This window comes from Petaurus breviceps, unplaced genomic scaffold (assembly GCF_028583685.1).
Source record: "Petaurus breviceps papuanus isolate PSGF00001 unplaced genomic scaffold, PetGlider_PUasm1.0 523, whole genome shotgun sequence".
NCBI classification, from domain to species: Eukaryota; Metazoa; Chordata; class Mammalia; order Diprotodontia; family Petauridae; genus Petaurus; species Petaurus breviceps.
The window spans coordinates 1,619,681-1,638,931 of NW_027186356.1; the positions used below are offsets into that span (position 1 = coordinate 1,619,681).

At 44.4% G+C, this 19,251-nt stretch overlaps 2 protein-coding genes across 5 annotated transcripts in view; one reads left to right on the top strand and one right to left on the bottom strand.

Moving 5' to 3' along the window:
- Positions 1–1,501: 1,501 nt before the first annotated feature.
- Positions 1,502–15,092, top strand: POLR2E (RNA polymerase II, I and III subunit E). Of its 2 annotated transcripts, XM_069102029.1 has the most exons (8): positions 1,505–1,791; positions 5,237–5,411; positions 6,444–6,559; positions 9,206–9,286; positions 10,443–10,501; positions 10,672–10,750; positions 11,942–12,027; positions 14,215–15,092. In XM_069102029.1, exons 1-7 carry the CDS (start codon positions 1,735–1,737, stop codon positions 12,005–12,007), a joined length of 633 nt encoding a protein of 210 aa, XP_068958130.1. In that variant the 5' UTR covers positions 1,505–1,734; the 3' UTR covers positions 12,008–12,027; positions 14,215–15,092. The 2 variants fall into 2 exon arrangements, with proteins under 2 accessions (XP_068958131.1, XP_068958130.1); XM_069102030.1 differs by lacking the exon at positions 11,942–12,027 and having other exon boundaries at positions 1,502–1,791.
- Positions 15,093–16,027: 935 nt separating this feature from the next.
- The window catches only part of ARHGAP45 (Rho GTPase activating protein 45), a 46,804-nt gene continuing 43,580 nt past the window's right edge, over positions 16,028–19,251 (bottom strand). For all 3 annotated transcript variants that reach the window (XM_069102032.1, XM_069102031.1, XM_069102033.1), the window contains one exon: positions 16,028–18,160. In XM_069102032.1, the coding sequence (XP_068958133.1) occupies positions 17,757–18,160 (404 nt within the window). In that variant the 3' untranslated portion in view covers positions 16,028–17,756. The remainder of the gene's footprint in view (positions 18,161–19,251) is intronic.

Sequence of the window (19,251 nt, forward strand, 5' to 3'; positions counted from 1 at the left end):
TAAGTTGAAATCCTAGTTCCAACATTCTACCTGTGTGACCTTGAAAAATTCATATTTTTAATTCACTTAACAACTATCTTCTCTGTGCCTTTTTTTCTTCATCTGTAAAATGATGTATTAGCAAGTACCCGAGCACACCCAGGATGGCTAGCACAGGTTCTTTGAGCTGCTTTGCTAAGGAAAGACAACTTTTAAAGGGGTCAACAATCTTACTTTAATTACATTCACTAGTTCAGGGGAAAGGTCAGCGCCCTGAATGTGGAGAAAATACAAACAGAAATTAGTATAGAGATTCAACAGACATGACTCTTACTGTCTGAACAAAGTAATGCCACCACCTACATACACCACCTGATCCAGAGAACACAAACCTTCCAGTAGTGTGGGGTAGTGGGTGGGGCTCTTAACCAATGGCTACTCAGAGTCCCATCCAGGGAATCAAAAGGTCCTTCTCATAATGGAACCCCAAAGCAAAATGCCAACCTCCCAGAATGTATAACAAAGACCCTGATTGGCTCAAAGCAATAAGGAACGCAATCTACTTGAATCTACAGAGCTGCGAATTATCAGGGTTCAAAGGAGATTAATCCTTCAGATGTTTACAATTTAGCCTGTGCCTGGGAAACTGAACTCCAGAAAAACAACAGCAAAAAAATCCCACTTTGCTTATGCTTACAAATGAGGGGTTTGGACTGCATGGATCTATGAGATCTCTTCTAGACCTGAATCGATATTTTAAGAAACTGAAGTTCCAAAATGGCCCTCTCTTTTGTTAGCTGGAGATTAAGGAGATGAAATGCAGGGACCCTGGTTGTTGACAACGGGATATAGGTTGGACTAGATAGCCTTTAAGGTCCTAACAAATCTAAAATTCTGTGATTCCCTGGACAACAAGATCAATGGACAAATTGATTTCCTGGAATAAATTGACGACACATTATTCCTCAGTATCGGAAAAGTACTGATACGGAATCAAGACTGACTTATCACTTAAGTTGCTGTGTAACTTTCAATGTCTCCCCCCCTTTTTTTTCCTTTTTGGAGGGCAATTGGGGTTAAGTGACTTGCCCAAGGTCACACGGCTAGTTTTTATGTTAAGTGTCTGAGGCCGAATTTGAACTCAGGTCCTTCTGACTCCAGGGTGGGTGCTCTCTTCACATCTCTTCCCTCTTCTATGGGCTTCAGTTTCCTTCCCAATAAAATGGGGAGATGACACGGATCTCCGTGAGACCTCCTTGAGGGCAATGACTTGTCTAAATTATGTGTCTCTCCTGGCACTGAGCACACAAAAGAAGCCTAATATTTGTTGACATTCTTCCCCTCCCAGTTCAGACATTCCAGGACCTCAGAGCTTGAGAACCGACAACTTTGAAAACTACAACTCCCAGGCATCCTTGCGCCTAAAGACACGCGAGAATTTCCCAGGTATTGGGGAGTTGCCTGGAGCCTAAAACAAAGCAACTAACCGCCGACCTCCCAACGCTCAGTCGTCGGCTTGTCTGTCGTATTGCCTGCTCTCTTACTCTTAGGCAATCTCCTTAGTCACCTCAGCCCAGGCACGAAAGGGGCCTGCTGTTGGGCCTCGCGCAGACGCACTCGCCTCGATATTGGGCCTTGCGCAGACGTACTTAGTTCTTTCAGGTTCCTAGCTGAGCAGGGTCCTAGCTGTGGGGCGGGCGGCACGGGAGAACTCGAGAACCTTTAATCGCTTCTTCGACCTGACGCCAAGGAGACATGGATGACGAAGAAGAGACCTATCGGCTATGGAAGATCCGCAAGACCATAATGCAGGTACGACAATAGCCTCTCTTGACCCCGAGAAAGGTAGAGGAAGGAAGGGGACGCGTGAGGGGAGAGGGGCGGTAAGGCAGAAGGTGGGCGCGTGGAGGTTGTGGGAGGGGAGGGGAGCGGAGGCTGGAGAAATGCGGAGGTGTGGGGGGTAGGGAGGGGGTCGAGGAGAGGGAGAGCAAGAGCACTTTGGTGAAGAAGAGACGTGAGAAGGGGAGGGGCGAGGCCTGCGTGGATCCTCTTGGAGGAAGGTCCGCGTGTTTTTGCTTTACATGCACTGTCGTTTCGTCGATCAGGGATATTTCTATGTTTCTCGGCCTTCTTGGGTTTTATTTATCATTTCTTAAAGCACAGTGACATTCCATTACGTTCACGTACTTCAGTTTGTTCCCCGATCCATGGGTATTGACTCCATTTCCAGTTCTTTCCTACCGCAAAATGTGCTGCTTCAGTTTTTATCTGTCTCTTGTTTGGGCTAGCAGCGGACTCTCTGAATTAATGAATTTTAAAAGCGCATAAATACTACGGGCTTAAAGCTGGGGGTGCAAATAGAAAAGACCCTCCCTTCTTGCTAAGACCTCGGGGTCGTAATGGGTTGGAGAAGGTCCCAGCTGCAAGTCAGATGGAGAGGTCCCGGGGTCCTTAGAAGGCACTGGCAAAGCAGGTAGTAGGTATCGTTTTTAATGAAGTGTTCACCGCTCAAATCGTATCCGTTTCTGATGGTGTCAAGGACAGAGGACGTTCTTTTCTGGGTCTCAGGTAACTTGTGAGTGCCACACTCTCAGAAGCAGTGGGTAGGCCACATCTGCCACGGGAGCTGCTTGTTTCCCAGGGTGATGGCTGGCTAAAAGCAGGACCAGTGGTGCAGAGGAGCCCTACCACTGCGGCCACTCTTGGGCTTACCTACTAGTCCGGGCAGTGGGTTAGCAGGTGATATCGAAGGCAGCAAGGAAGGTGAACCTCTTCTACAGAGCGATTTTTCCTGGAAACCGAGCTGGTGGTCTTGGGAATATTTCAGAAGCTTTTGGGTGCAGACTTAAAAGATCTCTCCAACAGAAGGAAGGTGGTGCTTGTCTCGGCAGGCAGTGGATGCTTTTTGTTTCTCCCTTGTGGTGAGTGCCTTGCTTCTTAAACTAGGCTGACTTGTCCGCCATGTATACAGTAGTTGGTGAGTTGTGTTCCTTAAGGCCCAATTAAAATTTTCCACAGGAAACCTTTCCCAGGCCTTCTTCACTCTAACCCCTTCCCTATCAGTTATTTCCTTTTCATTCTCCATATAGCTTGTTTATACATTTGTTTGCTTGTTGTCTCCCCAATTAGATTCGAGATCCTGAGGTTTGAAGGTAGGTGGTAGATGTGGTAGAGGTTTAACTCACCTTGAATGAGCTGCCTCCTCTTACTTCTCTCAAGGTGCTTTACTGCATTAGCTAGACTTGTTTGCCTTTCCCATAGGCAGAGGCTATGGAAGTGTTAGTCGCTTTTTTGCGTATAATTCCAAATGGCTTTTATCAACAGTGAATTAAGTGTACCTGCCTTTTGCTACTCCTTTTCCAAAACTGAATATTCCCATCTATTGTGAATTTGGGGGGTACAAGGTGAAACCTTAGAATTTTTTGTAAATTTGCATCTTTTTTTTTTTTAGAATATTCTTTCAAATAGTTAACAATTTGCAAATTTTCTTTTGAAAACTTTACTTGTCTTTTGATCATTTATCTATTGGAGGATAGTTGTTGGTCTTATGTATGTGGTTCCCTTGTTATCTTAGCTATCAGGCATCAAAGACAGAAGACCCCCATAAACACCAATATGACAGCTTTTTTAATAGCAAAGAACTGGAACTAAAGCAGATTCCCACAAGTGGGCATGACTTTTGTGGTACATGAATGTCATGAATGTTACTGTGCTGTAAAAAAACAACAAATCTAAAGAATTCAAAGAGGCATGGGAACACTTAGGAAGTGAGGTAGAGTGAAGTAAGCAGAACTAGGAAAACCATATATACGCTGGTTACAACAATGTAAATGGAAGGGACCAAGGCAGAACTGAAGGCTGTGCAGTTATGCTGACCAAACTTAGCCTGGAAGAAAAATTAAGAAAATACACTTTTTTCCTTTCATTGCAGAAGTGAAGACTGTGGATCCAGAACATTATATTACCTATACTATTTTTTTAAAATTCTATTTTATTTTCAGTTCCAAATTCTCCTTTCCCCCACCCATTGAGAAGACAAGAAAATCAAAGCTCATTACAAATATATGTAGTCATAAAAAACAGATTCCTACATTAGCCATGTATAAAAAAGACGAGAATGTTCACTTTGCACTGTCAGACCTAGAGGTAGATAGCATCGTGGGTCTTTTGGAATTTTGGTGATCAGAGTTCCAAAGTCTTCTAGAGTTAATTGTCTTTAGAGTGTTGTTATTGTATTAACTGTTCTGCTCACTTCACTTCCAATCAGCTAATAGTCTTCCCAGTTTTTTCTGAAATCATCCCCTTCATCATTTCTTATAGCACAGTAGCATTGCATCACATTCATTTTCTATAAATTGTTCATCCATTTCCCAGTTGATGGGTATCTGCTTAGTTTCTAATTCTTTGCTGTCACAAAAAGAATTGCTGTAAATTTTTTGTTTACATCTGTGCTTTTCCTCTTTCTTTGATCTCTGGGATATAGACCCATTAACCATTGGATCTATATACCTACACTGTTTGACTCGGTTTATGTTAATTAGTTTTGCTGAAGCTTCCTCCCCCCTCTTTATTTTTTGTTGCAGAGAATGATTATCTGAGTGGAGGAGGAATATAGTAGGACCTGTCTGTGGTCAAATCCTGCACTAGGTCTTTGTTGCCAAAGCACATACCCCTTCCTGAATCTGTTTCATCTCATGTATTATGAAAATAATATTAGCATCTTGTAATGAGTATATGTAAAGTGCTTTGCAAACCTTAAAGCACTGTATAATGTGAACTATTATTATTTTTTTCCATTTTGCCAAATGAGGAAGTAACAAGATTGGAGGGGGAGAGATTGTTGAAGTAAGATGAGAGTCTGGTTGGAAGAACACATTTAATTTGCCTTCAGAGCCTGGGATGTAGAGGTTATAGTATGAAGAGATTACAAAGGCAGTATTGTAGTTCTTTCTATATAAACAGACCAGATTTGGAAGGCAGTGGCCTTGGAGGGAGTTGGGGCAGGACTGGCATAATGCACATTGAATGTGTCCCAGCTAAGCAAAGTTGTCCAATGTGAAGAGGTGATATATAAAACAAGAGAGAATTGAGTTAGACATGAGAGAAGTTCTAGATAGTTGGTGAGAGTGGTTGAGTGATAGGCCATTGAGCGATATCTGCATTCATAGACAGAAAAAATTAGGGTTTCTTTCCCCTGCACTAGATTGACAGAATGTTCTTTTGGTGTCTTTTCTGACTGATTACCTGACTTTTTCAGTTATGTCATGATCGGGGCTACTTGGTGACACAGGATGAATTAGATCAGACTTTGGAGGAGTTCAAAGCCCAGTTTGGGGATAAACCCAGTGAAGGACGACCTCGACGCACTGATCTTACCGTATTGGTGGCCCACAATGATGACCCCACAGACCAGATGTTTGTCTTCTTCCCAGGTAAGGAAGACACTGACTTCATGCCCCCATTGTCTAGAAAAGTAAATATATTTCCTAGTCCAGAATTTTGGGAGGTGGGGGTACGTGGCTTTGGAATTTGGCTCCCACTAAGTTTTAGTACTTTTATCCCTAAAAATGAGACTTTCTACCTTAGTGGTGTTATTGGGGAAAAAGTGTTTTGTATTTTTTATTATTAAGCATTTTTCTGGTTAAAGCAGTTAAGGAAACCATCCACTAACATATGTTTGAGTGGCAAGCTGTATCATTATGTGAGGGAAGGCCTATACTAAATTATGGAAGTGTGAGTTGTGTGCTCTATGACCACAGCTAGCAGGTCTATCAGATAAGACCACTGTTTGATAAAGCCACATTTGGTGCAGTGGGGCAACTTCCTGGTGAACTTCCACTTTGCCCAGACAGTGGTACTGGGTTTTGGGGTTGGGATGTTGGTGTTTATTTACATTCCCCTTCCCTACCAGAGTTGCTTCTGTGTCTTGTGCATGTAAATTTCTATGTATAATGGAAATTACATCTGGGTATACCTGTTATTCCTTCAGAAAGCCATTTCTGTCTGTAACACAAATCCATCATATCTGGGCTCCCTCCTGTTTTTCCCATTACCTTCATCATAGAGTAGAAAGGACCTCAGAAATCAACTTCAGCTGTGTCATTTCACAGAGGCCACCCAAACTGGGGAAACAAATTGTCAAAAGCTGTGCTGTGGGGCATGTAGAGAGCAGGGTAGACTTGCTGGCTTCCTGACTTCATGGAAGTGCTAAAGTCTTAGAAATTGGGCAGCTTTGATGCTCTGTTATCTTTGTTACCATTGTAGGAAAGAACCCCTTAGGTACTGGTTATAGCAGTTAAGGAAACCATCATTATGGGAGGGAAGGCCTACACCAAAAAAGTAGTTCTTGAAGTATTGAATCGTAATTCTGGCTCTATGGAAATAGAATGGTTCAGAAGTATAAGGGTCTTCAAGTGAAAGTGACAGTTACAGCTGGAAAATAATCTTGTGTTTTATCTTCCCAGAGGAACCAAAGGTTGGAATAAAAACCATCAAGATGTACTGCCAGCGGATGCAGGAGGAGAACATCACCAGGGCCCTTATTGTGGTGCAGCAGGGCATGACACCCTCTGCAAAACAGGTGCTTAGAGGAGAGAGAAGCTCTGATCTTCACCTTACCCTGCCTTTGGAGGCCAAGACTTTATTGGGCTTTTCCTGACCCCTCTCCAACTTTAGTCTGCAGTGGTTAGATGGAAAGGGACACTCACAGTGCAGAGCCAGCTTGAGAAACTGTCCTGTTACCCAGAACTGGGGCATCCAAACAAGGAAATGACTGAACTGTCCAGAACGTTTTAACCACTTCCTGTTTGGTTCAGATATGAGCAAGGTTACACTTGTGTTCCCCTCTTGCTGCTAGAACAGTTTGTAAACCAGAGTAGTAACTTGTCTGTGATTGGGGAGTAAAATGGGCTAATACTCTTTTGCTCTACTTAGCCCCTGGAGTCTTCACCTTTGTTGTGAGGCAGCTGAGAATAGCTAGGGCACTGCCGTACTGAGGACCCCTTTTTTTTTTGTTGTTCTGTACTTAAATCTGTCAGTCCGTTTAAGGAATTGAATAGAGTAGAAGAGATTGGAAAGGTTTGCCATTGAGCCTCCCCCACCAGATTCCAAGTCCCATCTCCAATAGCTATTTGACCTTGTTCCAGGGACATCTTTGCCTCAGTTTCTTCATATGTGAAATGGGGGTGATATCTGCCCTCTATTTCAGGACAATTGTGAATGAAGACCAGTTAAAATAATATATGTGAAAGTAAACATACAGACAGAACAGACATGGGCAAGGAGTTAAAAACAGTATTGCCCTTTGTTGCTATTTCCCACTATTTGGCAGGATCGTGTTTTTTGTAGACTGCAGTGGTCTCTGGAACCCTTTCTATGGCCATTGATTTGCACAGAACCCTTGACTTAGAGCTGTAAGGGACACCAGAAACCATCCAGCCCAACCCTCTCATTTGGCAGTGGGGGCAGCCAGGACTTGACCCAGGTCCTCTGGCTCTGAAACTAGTGCTGCATTGCCTCTCCAACTTTAACATGAATTCATATTCTCTTGGAAGTGGAAATAATCAGAATCATGGGCTGCTGCTTTGTTCTTTCACTACTTTTCAGTATCAGTAACTTGTTTGAGTAAGTACAGTTGGTGCTACTGCAATTTTTTTCTCATCCTTATCCTTCTAGTTTGGCTTTGATTTTGACCTTTATTCCTTCTATTTAGTTTAGAGTTGGCTTGGACTTTGAAGGATGGTTGGATATGGGAAAAAAGGAAAGGGATGTGTTAGTGTCTGGTGGAGGGAAGCTTCAGCAGCCCAGGAGTGTGATGAACCTGAGAAGTTTAGTTTGAATACAGACAGCTGGTTCAGCATCCAGTCATTTTCTGTCAGAGTGGTTTTTGTTTTCCTAATGCACTTGGCATGCCTTCTACCTTCTTGAAGAAAATATTCATGATGATAAATAAGATTTGAGGTAGTCTTCCATCCTTTGGCCTCTTTAATTTTTTAATCCTGAATTGTATTGTAACTGTTCCCTTGTTCCCACATTTGCATCTAAGTCACCAAGTACCAGTGCACTTTGAAGAAGTATTTAATTTCTTTGGGCCTCAGTTTCCTTTTCTATAAAATGAAGGCATTAGACTAAATGATCTTGATCCTAGGAGCTAGTTTGAAGGATCTTGAGTTCTCAATATAGTCTTCTGCAACAGATGTTAGTATCTAAGATGCATTTACCTTCACAGTTTTCTCTCTTTTGTTAAGATGCACATTATTTATTCAGTCAGTGTGGAACTAGGGGAATAAGCATTTATATAGCACCTTCTATGTGCCAGGCACTGCCCTAAATGCTTTCACAAATATCTGATTTGATCCTCACAAGGAGGTAGGAGTTATTATCCTTGTTTTACAGTTTAGAAAACTGAGGCAGACAGGTTAAGTGACTTGCCCAGGGTTATAGAACTGTGTCTAAGGCCAGATTTGAACTCGGGTCCACCTGACTCTAGGCCTAGAATTCTGTATACCAGCTGTCTCATAAATAGCTTGTATTTTATATTTTTATTTTATTTTCTGTATTTATTGAGTTATGAAGTTTATAATTTAGAAAACTTAGACAAATTGTACAAATGAGAATGATTGTTAGTAGAAAAGTCATGAGGACATTGGCTTTTGATATAGCTAATTATTGCAAGGGAATTTGTTTTTTGGAGCTATATATAGGATTCGGAGGGCTTTATTGCAGGTTGATTATAAAGAAAGAATTTCAGAGCTTAAAGATTCTAAATAATCCTACCCGCTTATTTAAAAAAAAACTTATTTACTATTTCTGTCTTTTCCCACTTTATTTTCCCTGAAGATGTCCTTCTGTTGTTTGGTGCTGTGTGGTAATACTTCATTACATTCACAGCCTTGTTCTCTCAATTGATCGCCACTCCTCTAGTTGCCACTTCTCTGCCATGATAAGAGTTCTCACAAATATTTTTGTACATATGGGGCTTTTCCTCTTTCTTTTATTTCTTTGAGAGGTATACCTGCTGATGGTGTTGCTGGGTTCCCCTCATTTTACAGAAGAGGAAATTCAGGTTCACAGATTTCTCCAAGGTCACATGGGAGATGATGATAGAACCAGGTTGAAAATCCAGGCCTTCTGATCCCAGGCCTGTGAAATTCCACCTGAGTCCTACATAAAGAATCGGAATGAAGAGTGCTGGACTTTGCTCAGTGTTTGTTTCTTTTCTTTTCAGTCCCTGGTGGACATGGCTCCCAAATATATCCTAGAACAATTTCTACAGCAGGAGCTGCTTATCAATATCACCGAACATGAGGTGAGTCACCTCTCATCGAACTCGTTAGGAAAAAGGGATAGTGACGTATGGGCCCAGTCCCCTCCCTACTGTATCAAAAGCAGCATGTGCCAAGATCTGTCTGGGAGAGAAGGTGAAAGAAGGTTGGCATCTGCTGCAGAAGAGACTGAGCAGTCCAGCAGACCTGCTGGAAGGTACCTTATTGCTGCCCGCTCAGACCCTGAGAGAGAAGGGGGCTTGTGCAAAGCCCCGTGACTAGAACACTGGCAGGCCCAGGATGTCGGCCCACTCCTAAGGCAGTGCTGTCTCAGGCCCCACCCAGCTGCTGCTCTGGTTGGAGAAGCAAGGCAGGCACTTGAGTAATTAGGAGCCTTTTTTTTTTTTTTTTGCCTTTGTGTATGTGTGGGTGTTAAGTGTCTGAGGCCCGGCAACTCAGGTCCTCCCGACTTACTGTGCCACCTAGCCGCCCGCCTCTTTTTGTTTTGTTTTTTAATTAGGAGCCATTTTGACAGTTTATGGCTCACTTCTGTGCTCCTGCAGTTCAGGACAAGGAAAGAGCTGTAGGAATGTCCTTCATCCATGAGGTTGAGTTAATTTGAAGGATGGTGGGATATGGAGAAGGGAGGCAGAGGCAGGAGGGGGAGCAGAGAGGAAAGCCTGGATCAGCCAGAGCCATTCACACCCGAGCATTTTGTCATTGAGAGCTCTCCCTGTGCTAAGTGCCAGAAGTGAAAATACAAAGGGAAGGTTGTCTCTGCCCTCGGGAGCTCACGTTCTGAAGGGGAAGGAGCACATTTAAGAGAGCTTTGGCCACGAGCAGGGGGCTGTGGTGTAGAGAGTGGCAGGGGAGGCCAGGTTGAGGCAGCCCCATGCTCTTTCCAGGAGCGCTGGCAGGGCTGATTCCATGGTGGTTTCAGACCTGGAAGGCAGGGAGCAGAAGACCCAAATGTACTGATCCAGAGCTTTGTGTCCATGAGTGCCTAACAAATGCTTGTTCATTGATTAGGAGATGGTCTTCCCCAGGCTGTCACTAATGGATAAGGCATGCAGGACAGACAGTACTGGGAGTGCAGCCTGAGCAACTGATGTTCCAACTCGTTCCCAGCCTAGAAACTTGCTCTACCCGCCCCCTTTTGATTTGCCTCCTAATTTCATGATTGGTTGATTTTCCTTACAGCTGGTTCCAGAGCATGTTGTCATGACAAAAGAGGAAGTCACTGAGCTGTTGGCAAGATAGTATCCTTCATGCTTCCTTTGTTGGCCCCTTTCCTTTCAAGCATTAATTGCTTGGGGTGGCTGAAAAGGGTGTGGCAAGTGCTTTGTGGGTGTGTGTGTGGGGGGGTTGCCATAGTACCAGCTCTTTACCAGACTCAGAGGATCAGTTTTTCCTTCACTCTGTTCATCAGTAAGCTTCGAGAAAACCAGCTGCCCAGAATCCAGGCTGGAGATCCTGTAGCACGTTATTTTGGAATAAAGCGAGGACAGGTAAGGAAGCAGAGCTGGCCACAGATATGTTGATAGCAGCCTTCAGGATCACTCAGCTTGGCAATCTCAGAGATGTCTTCACTTTCCTCTCGCGTTTCCCCGCTATGTATATATCCAGCATCCTTCCCCCATGCACATGGCCAGCCCCTTAATTCTAGTTTAGACCCTCGCCATTGTGACTGGCTTATTGAAGAAGCCTCCTCAAATACATAGATTTGGGACATCATCAGAAGCTCCTTCCAATGACTCAGACCCACAGAGAAGCAAAATAGATCTTCCTCAGAAGTGCAGGTGTGACCATGTCAAACCCCTGCTCAAGAAGTATCAGTGGTTCCCTGTTGTCTCTAGAATTAGAGACTTTTGTTTGGCTCTGTCCGGCTTATCTTCCAAGACTGATTTAACATGCCACCTCCCCCACTCATGCCCACTGTCTGATCCAGGATTACCCTGCTAGCTGTTCCTCCATCTCCTCTCTCTGGTTGCAAGGGGAAAATAGTCCTCCCAGCTGGAATGTGCTCCCCCCTTACCTTCACATCAAAGCATGTTGGCAGTTTTCTTTAAAGCCAGCTTAGCTTCTTCCTTCATGAGGTCTTTCCTGCTCCTCCCTTTATCAGTGTTTTCTCCCTCTCTTGAGAGAGAGACATAACAGAATGTTTTGGGGTTTTTTTGCTTTTTGGAGGGCAGTTGGGGTTAAGTGACTTGACCAAGGTCATACAGCTAGTTTTTGTGTTAAGTGTCTGAGGCCGGATTTGAACTGAGGTCCTCCTGACTCCAGGGCTGGTGCTCTATTCACTGCGTCACCTAGCCGCCCCCATAACAGAATATGTTGAATACATTAGAAGAATTCCTAAAATTGTAGATTTGAGCTGGAAGGCTGGAAGCCTTCTCACTTAACAGGTTAGTCACAGACTCCAAGACTTTGAGTGACTTGCTCAGGGTCACATGGGTAAAACTAAATGACAGAACCAGGATTTGAATTCAGGTCTTCCAAATCCAGTGCTATTCTCAATTCACCACAGTGCTGCCTTGAGATTACACAAGGGAGGGGCTTATTCACTATGTGGAAAGAATGGGATCAAAGTTCATGACAAAGATGACGTTTGAGTTTAAAGCTGAACATGTTTGTATTTTGTATTTATTTTTTCTTTATATCCAGCAAGTAAAGATGAGCTTTTCCTTTGGGATTTGTAGGTGGTGAAGATCATAAGACCCAGTGAGACTGCAGGCAGATACATCACTTACCGGCTAGTGCAGTAACTGGTGGGACTCCCTGAGAGGTGAGTTGGGGCTGTTCTTTCAGCCTCTCTGATGGTGCTGAGTTAATTCAACACCAAAGTGTGTTCTGGGGTTTTTGTTGAAAAGATTTTTCTGTTCCTTTCAAATATCCTGATGCTTACTTGGGAGGGAGGGGGACAGCACCATGGGGTTAGTGGGTTAGTATTTAGGGTATTAGTCAGCTGCGTTTATTTGGAGCCATCAGTTATGTCAAGGGCCCTGTGGGGGGAGCAGAAGACACAGGGCTCCTGCCATTCCAGATATAATACCCTTCAATCCCAGTTGGCATATTCAGCCCAGAGTCTCACAGCAAGTGACAGGCCTGACAATGTACTCTAGGACCTCTTTTTCCTTTTACATAAGCCTCTCAAGATAGTTCTTTTGGTCAGTTTTAGTCCAGCAGCCTATGTAAACCATGTCCAGAGCAGTGGACATGGAAGGGGAATGTGTCCTTCACCTGAGCCAGGTGCCCACCCCCAAGGGCAGAGCAAGCCTGGGGGTCTGTGGTACCTGCTGGGTTGTCTGGGGGTTTCACTTTTCCCCTCCATGCTAAGTCTCTCAGGGACAGCCCTGGGGGCCAGGGGCTGGAGGGGAATGTCAGTACAAAGCTATCTACCTAAGCTGCCACCATTCTGGTGGGTCTGAGGTCACTTCTTTCTGCCAAGCTCACAGAGTGTTTGGCCTGAGGATCCTGGGGAAGGGGAATCTCAGTGGTTTGTTCATGGCTGGGTCGTCAGGTGACTTTGCAGTCCCAGGTGGCATCACCAAAGGAGCTGCCTTATGAGACTGCAGAAAGAAAGGGGGGTTGGGTCTTACAGGGACCCGACTCCTGTCCACCCCCTTACAAGGCTGCTCAGACCCACCCTCCCGAGGCTATCTTCCATTTGCCCTCTGCCACTGAACCAGGAGATCCATAAGGGCAGGATTGTCTTTACCTAGCCTATCACCAAAGGGCAGAAAGTCAGTGCTAAATTGTATCTCAGAAATTTAGAAGGTCCATCATTTCTTTGATGTGTATGCTTCCTCTGCTAATATGTCTCATAAAAGCACTAGATAAGAGAATAAACTCACTTGGGTTCAGACGTTACTCTGCTATTTAACCGGTATGACCTTAGACAAGTGACCTAATCCTGACCCTACTATTATCATCCTTTTCTGAGACCTCCCCCCTCTCCCATTTCCTGGGCACTTCCTAAAAATGATCTCTCCCTGTCTTGCCCTCTCCACCCCACACACTGCAGTAGATTGTTTCCATAAGGTGCTGTGGCCAACCTTAGACAGCTACTTGGCCCATCCCGTGCCCAAACCTAAAGCTTTTCCAGCTTTAAAGGACCTGGCAGCACTGGCACAGTCTCTAAGAACCCAGGGTCATGTCTACTCTGTGAGGAATTGTTGGAACATTTTACTGGAGCCGAGTCCTAAATCTGCCTAATTGAGTTTTGCTGATGGGTTGCTGGGAAACAAATCCCTCTTAAACTCAATCTGAGCCACCAGTGGCCTGTTTTTAAGTGTCCCAGCTGTAGCATTTTCCCTAGTGTATAGCAGGCAAACAAAAGCACAGTCTCTCGCCTTGGACCTCTATGGTAGAAGAATCCCTTAATCCTTTGGGTAGAATGAGAATTGTGCAGCTAGTCAGGATTTCACTTCTCTGCCCCTAGTCATCTGACTCTCCTAACTGGTCTCCGTGCCACAAGACCCCATCTTCTATAATCGGGCTTCCACACACCTGCCAAAGTATTTTCCTTAAAGCACGGTTCTGACCATCTCTTTCCATCTGTTAACTCTGATGGCCTCTGGGATCAAAAGGGGTTTTGTTTTTGACATTTAAAGTCCTTTAATTCACAGCCTGGTCCTTATGATAAGTTAACTTCCCTTCCCACACTTAATGGTCCAGACAAACTGGTCTCTTTGTTTCTCACACACAAAGCTCTATCTCCCCTTGCCTGGAATGCCCACTTTCCTCACCTCTGCCTCTGAATGCCTAGCTTCCTTTGTGACTTGTCTTAGTGCTACCCCATGAAATTACCTTGTCTTAATTTGATAAATATTTACATGTGTATATGTCATCTAGCCCCTCTGTAACAGCTTGAGGGCAGGGACATTTGGCCTTTCTTCATATCTACTCTTTGGCGCCCTGCCTGGCACATGGTAGGTATGTTGACTGATTCCTGTTCTTCTGTGTTACCCAGCATCCCTGGAGATATGCTGACCTCTGACTCCTGTCTCAGCCTGCAAGGCAGATCCACCTGGGAAGAAGGCTGACTTCCATGCCGTTTACTTGTAGGCTGCTCTGTGTGCTGCCTAACCCAGTGAAGAAAGCATGGGTTTCCCCCTCACTTGCTCAACAGGACTGAAATTGTGAAATGAAGAAATGACATGGAATCTTTTTTTGGACAGGAGTGATGGGGAACTTAATGGCTCACAAAATAAAATGTCACAGATCTTGTGTCTTGGTCTCCAAACCACCTTCTGCAGAGCTGCCAGATAATCTGGCTAATGCACAGGTGTGATCACACTCTTTTCTTGCCTAAAACCAGTCTGGTTCTGTTGTCTCTTGGATAAAATAAGCCTGCCCATGACCTTTCATGTCATTTACCTTCACTCAGTGTCTCTGATGTCCCTCCTGAGCTTCTTCCCATTGAAGCCTGAGGGAGCTGCCTCTTCCATGACTTTAGCTTTATTGTTGGTGAGATGGGTGAGGCGGCCTGGCAGAAATGGTCCTGGACTTGGAATGGAAGAGCAGTTGGCAATCTCACCGAGCCTTCATTGTTTGTTAGATGGCAGCACCTACGCTGAGGTTTTTGTGAGAATGAAAGGGGTACAAAGTGCTTTGCAAACGTAGAAGCACTATGTGAACATCATTTCTCTCTCCTGTAAAATTATCTCACCCTCATTTTCTAGCATTTTAGATTTATTTTACTTCCATTAAACTATACCTTATATATTTGTCTGTGCATGCTGTGTCTCCCACATTAGACTGAATCTTTGGAGTTTCATCTTTGTGTCCCTAAGTGCCTAGGATAGTGCTTTGTCTATGACAGCTACTTAATAAACAGTTTAATTGAAATGTGTGGTTGGTATTGCTTTGGGAAACGATATCTGCTCTCCGGGTTTTAGATTAATTAGTGCCAATAAATGAAGGAATTGGGAAGGTGAGGTTTCAGGGTAAATTCTTAAACCTTTTGGGATCGACTGAATTGGTTTTAATTTAGTTGGCACAGAGGAGAATGTGACAGCTATTTTCCCAGATAGTATCTTTCTATATAATACATAAATATTTATAATATAAATATATATTTCTATATAGAAAATATATTTCCAAAAAAAGAAAGGCAATTGGTGTGGGTGCCTGGGGATGTTGCTGTGTCAGCAGCCTCACTTGCAGGGCCTCTAGCAGGAGTCTGGCCATCTCTTTCATTAAGGGGGAAAAAAATCAATTACTGAGGATCAAGGAAGAAGACCCATTGGCATCCTGCTTTGAAATAAGGCAGAGGCGAGTGTAGCAGACCTGGCCGAGGAAGAAGACGCCATTGTCACCTTAGGTTTCTGGTAGTACACAGACAGGAGTTTGTGACAACAGCATTGAGAAGCCTTTGGAATATCCTCCTTGGCTCCAGAACACCAGGACTCAGTGGACTTTCCAGATAGATTGAGACTGTATGAGGAAAAAGTGTGCCCCCTTGTGGCCTTCCCTGACAGAGCAAGTTGATTAGGAAACTAGGAAGTCTACCCTTAAGTCCTACTCAGCTATTCATACTGGAGTGCCCTTTCAAAGATGCTGATCTGCTCCTGTAGGGCGGCCCCTCTCCTTGAATGAAATGCAAACAAAGAGAACCCCCAGCTCTGCTTTTGGGTGCCAGGGCCCAAGTGCAAGCATGAGCCTTGTATCAGGCCTTGGAATAGCTTTTGAGCACTGGATCTCTTATGTGGCCCAGAGCTGATTTCCCACTACCTCTGTCTTAAAATCACTGTGAAATTCTCAACTGAGGTGAGCAGAATGAGTTATTCTCTCTGAGGAGGAAATGAGTTACAAATTTTATTTTAAGCAAAGGAATGACTCTTTTTGAATGTGCATTTCGAAGTCCCCAGCAAGACAGATAAAACATATGTACAAACCATGAGTGTTGTGCTTCCAAAGGACCACCAGATTAATTCTCTGTCCATGGCAAATACCATGCTTGCCCACAGCTGCTGAGTGAAACAGTGCCTCAGCCCCATTTAGTGCCTCCCATTCACAGAACAAGTTTTCCTCTATTTCAAGCACTTATGTGGCAAGCATGAAGAAAGCTTCATTTCTCCCCCTGCTAAGGGGTGAAATCAGACCTGGTAGTGCTCAGCCTGGCACAGGGGAAAGACTAAGTCAAGAGACAGGGTTGAATCTCAACTCTTAACACAGTGGCTCTATGACCAGGAATGCGTTTATTACCTAAGCCTCAGGCAGCCTCTTTGGGAAAGTGGAGAGGAACCTTTGCATTATCTACCTCAGGGCTGTTGGGAGGAAAGCTTTTTCTAAGCCTGAAAGCAGTGTTTATGTGTACATGCAAATAGTATTATTTCCAGCACAGATGAGAGCCTGGCTTCAGCAACTTTGTAAGGATGGTATATGAACTGAGTCAGCTTCTGGGAATTAAGAGGCCAGCCAGCATTCCCATGACATTTTAAACTGCTGTCACGTGGAAATGCTATACAATATCTTAGGCAAGACCTATGATCAAAAGTAGCTCCTGGCTCAGGATCCTCCTAAGTGCACTTAACACTTCACATGGTGTTCTAGTAGAGTCCAGAATGGGAAAGGGATTTTTCTAGTTTGTGAAACCAATCTCCCTGGGCAGTAACTTCAGCCACCACCACCCTGCTGAAGGAAAAGGGTCCTCCCTAGACACTATTCAGGATCTCTGGGGCAGAGATTAAAGGCTAGGTCTGAATTAGAGGAAAAATGGATCTTTGTTTTAACTTCTACGTGTGAAAGATTACACTTGCAGATTTCAAAATTTGCAATGTTTAAAACTCTAGCTCCCCCACTCAAGCTCCCTAGGTAGATTAGGAACCTAATGCTGTACAAGGGGTGTAGCCCAGGAAGAAGTCTGGTTCATATTTTTCAATCACCTTAGGCCCACCAGGGGCCTGGTAAGTGGTTGTTAAAGACCCAACCTACATTACAAGAGAAGGAACCTGCCTACTCAATGCCTCTTCTGCTACCCTAGAGGCAAGACATTTGGGCTTCTGCAGGTACTGACATACCAATTATATTTTTCCCGAGTGATCCCTCACCTCCCTACTCCAAAAAAGGAAAAATAAAAACATTTTTAAAAAAGCAACCCATTGGTAAAAGTCACCTGTTTTAAAAAGAGTTCTGGCCCTCTCAAACAGCAGGCCAGATAGCAATTATCAGAGATCCCAGGCTCTTTCCAGATCCATGGAGAAAAAAAAAAAGTGAAGAAATTTGCTGGAATTCCCATAGCAAAAAAGTGACAAGTAAGGATGACCTGAGCTGTGACAGTCATCTAGCTGTCCAGTCTATATTCAGACAAAGTTGCCTTTGTAGAGTTCTTCACAACATCTGGAGCAACCCTATCTCAGCCCAGAACCAGCTGCAGACTTATGGCTTATTCATCCCAGGGCTCATCCAGTCAGTTTTCCTCATTCCAATTTTTTTTTTTATGTCCCGAATAAGGCTATTACTTTCCCTAAATTCGGTTGCAGAGATCAAATTCTCTGCTGACGCTTAAGTTCAGACAAACTCTGGCCGCCTTTCTCTGCGAGTGCCCATGGTGATCTTCCCCCCACGCAGCCGGACTGCAGGGAGCTGCCAGCCGCCTGCCTGGGCCTCCTGGGCAGAGTTAGGCCCTGCCTGGAGGGTGTTATTGGACTGGTTGGCATTGTAAGATGAGAGCTGAAGGACCAGGACCTCTCTGCTTGAGTCCTGATCTTCATCACCATCACTCTGCTCCCCTCTCGCAGGGTCCAGGTGCTCCACGCTTCCTCTGTGGCTCTCGGACCCTTCCTCGGTGCTAGCCTCACTTTCCTGCTTCATCAAGAGGCTGAGTCGGTGCAGGGCACTGGCACCATCAGATGCCTGCAAGTCTGAGCCATCTTCCAGTTCTGAGTCAGAGTCATTGGAACGGTTAATGGATTCTGGGAAAACCAAAGAAATAAATGCTCACATTTACGTGTCTTTTTACAACTGACAAACTGCTTTGTATCCATTTATTCAATACAAATTTTACTAAAACACCTACTATGTGTACTGCACGAGTTGACATGATAAGACTATGAAGATACACAACAACAAAACAACCCTAGTCTCTCCCCTCTGAGTTTGCTTTCTCTTATACACAGATGAGTAAATGAAAGATCACCTCAGAAGAAAAAGAACACGAATAACAAATCACCACTTCCTTGGGCCTCAGTTTCCCCATTGGTAAATTAAGGAGTTTGGATTGCTTGGCCTCTGAGATCCCTTGTAGCTCAAGAAAAGATTCTAAATGGAAGAGATGACAAGGGAGCTCATACCAGACAGGAAGGCAATATGGCGGTCAAGAAAGCCCAGGCCAGCTGGGCTGTCTGATTTGTAAAGGAAAGTACTAAGGCACATTTCAAAAGGTAGATGGGAGCCAGTTTGTGGAGGGTTTTACATGCCAGACTCACTTTTTACTTTAGCCTAGAAGCAATGGAGAAAGCCACGGAGGCTTTTTAATAAAAAGTTAATAAAAAGACATGGAAATGACATGGTCAGAGGCAGGCCTTAGCAACTCAATTACTTTGGCCATTAGATGGCAGATGGATTAGAGAGGGGGCCATCTGCTAAAAGGCCGCTTGCAGCCACCCTAGCCAGAAGAGTGAGGGCCTGAAGAAGGCAGTAGGTACGTGAGTCAAGAGGCAGTCATCTGAAAGGTCGGGAGAAAGAACGAGGAAACGACTAGACAGAGGGGACGAGGTTGTGAAGGCTGTGACTGGAGTAACTGGAAAGAAGGTGGTGCCTTCGGAAGAAATAGGGATATTCTGGAGGACGGATTGGCTAAGGAGCAAGAGAAATGGTGGACTGGGTTTGAAAAGCTAGAGGTAGAACCGCCCGCCAAGCAGATGGGGCTTAGAGCCCTGCGGAGGGTCAGCTGGAGAGCCTCGGGATGCTGACTGAAGCCATGTTACCATCTTTGAAATAATACATTACCATCTATATTTAAGTTAGCCTTTAAATGACCTCTTAGAATTACCTTAACAGTAGC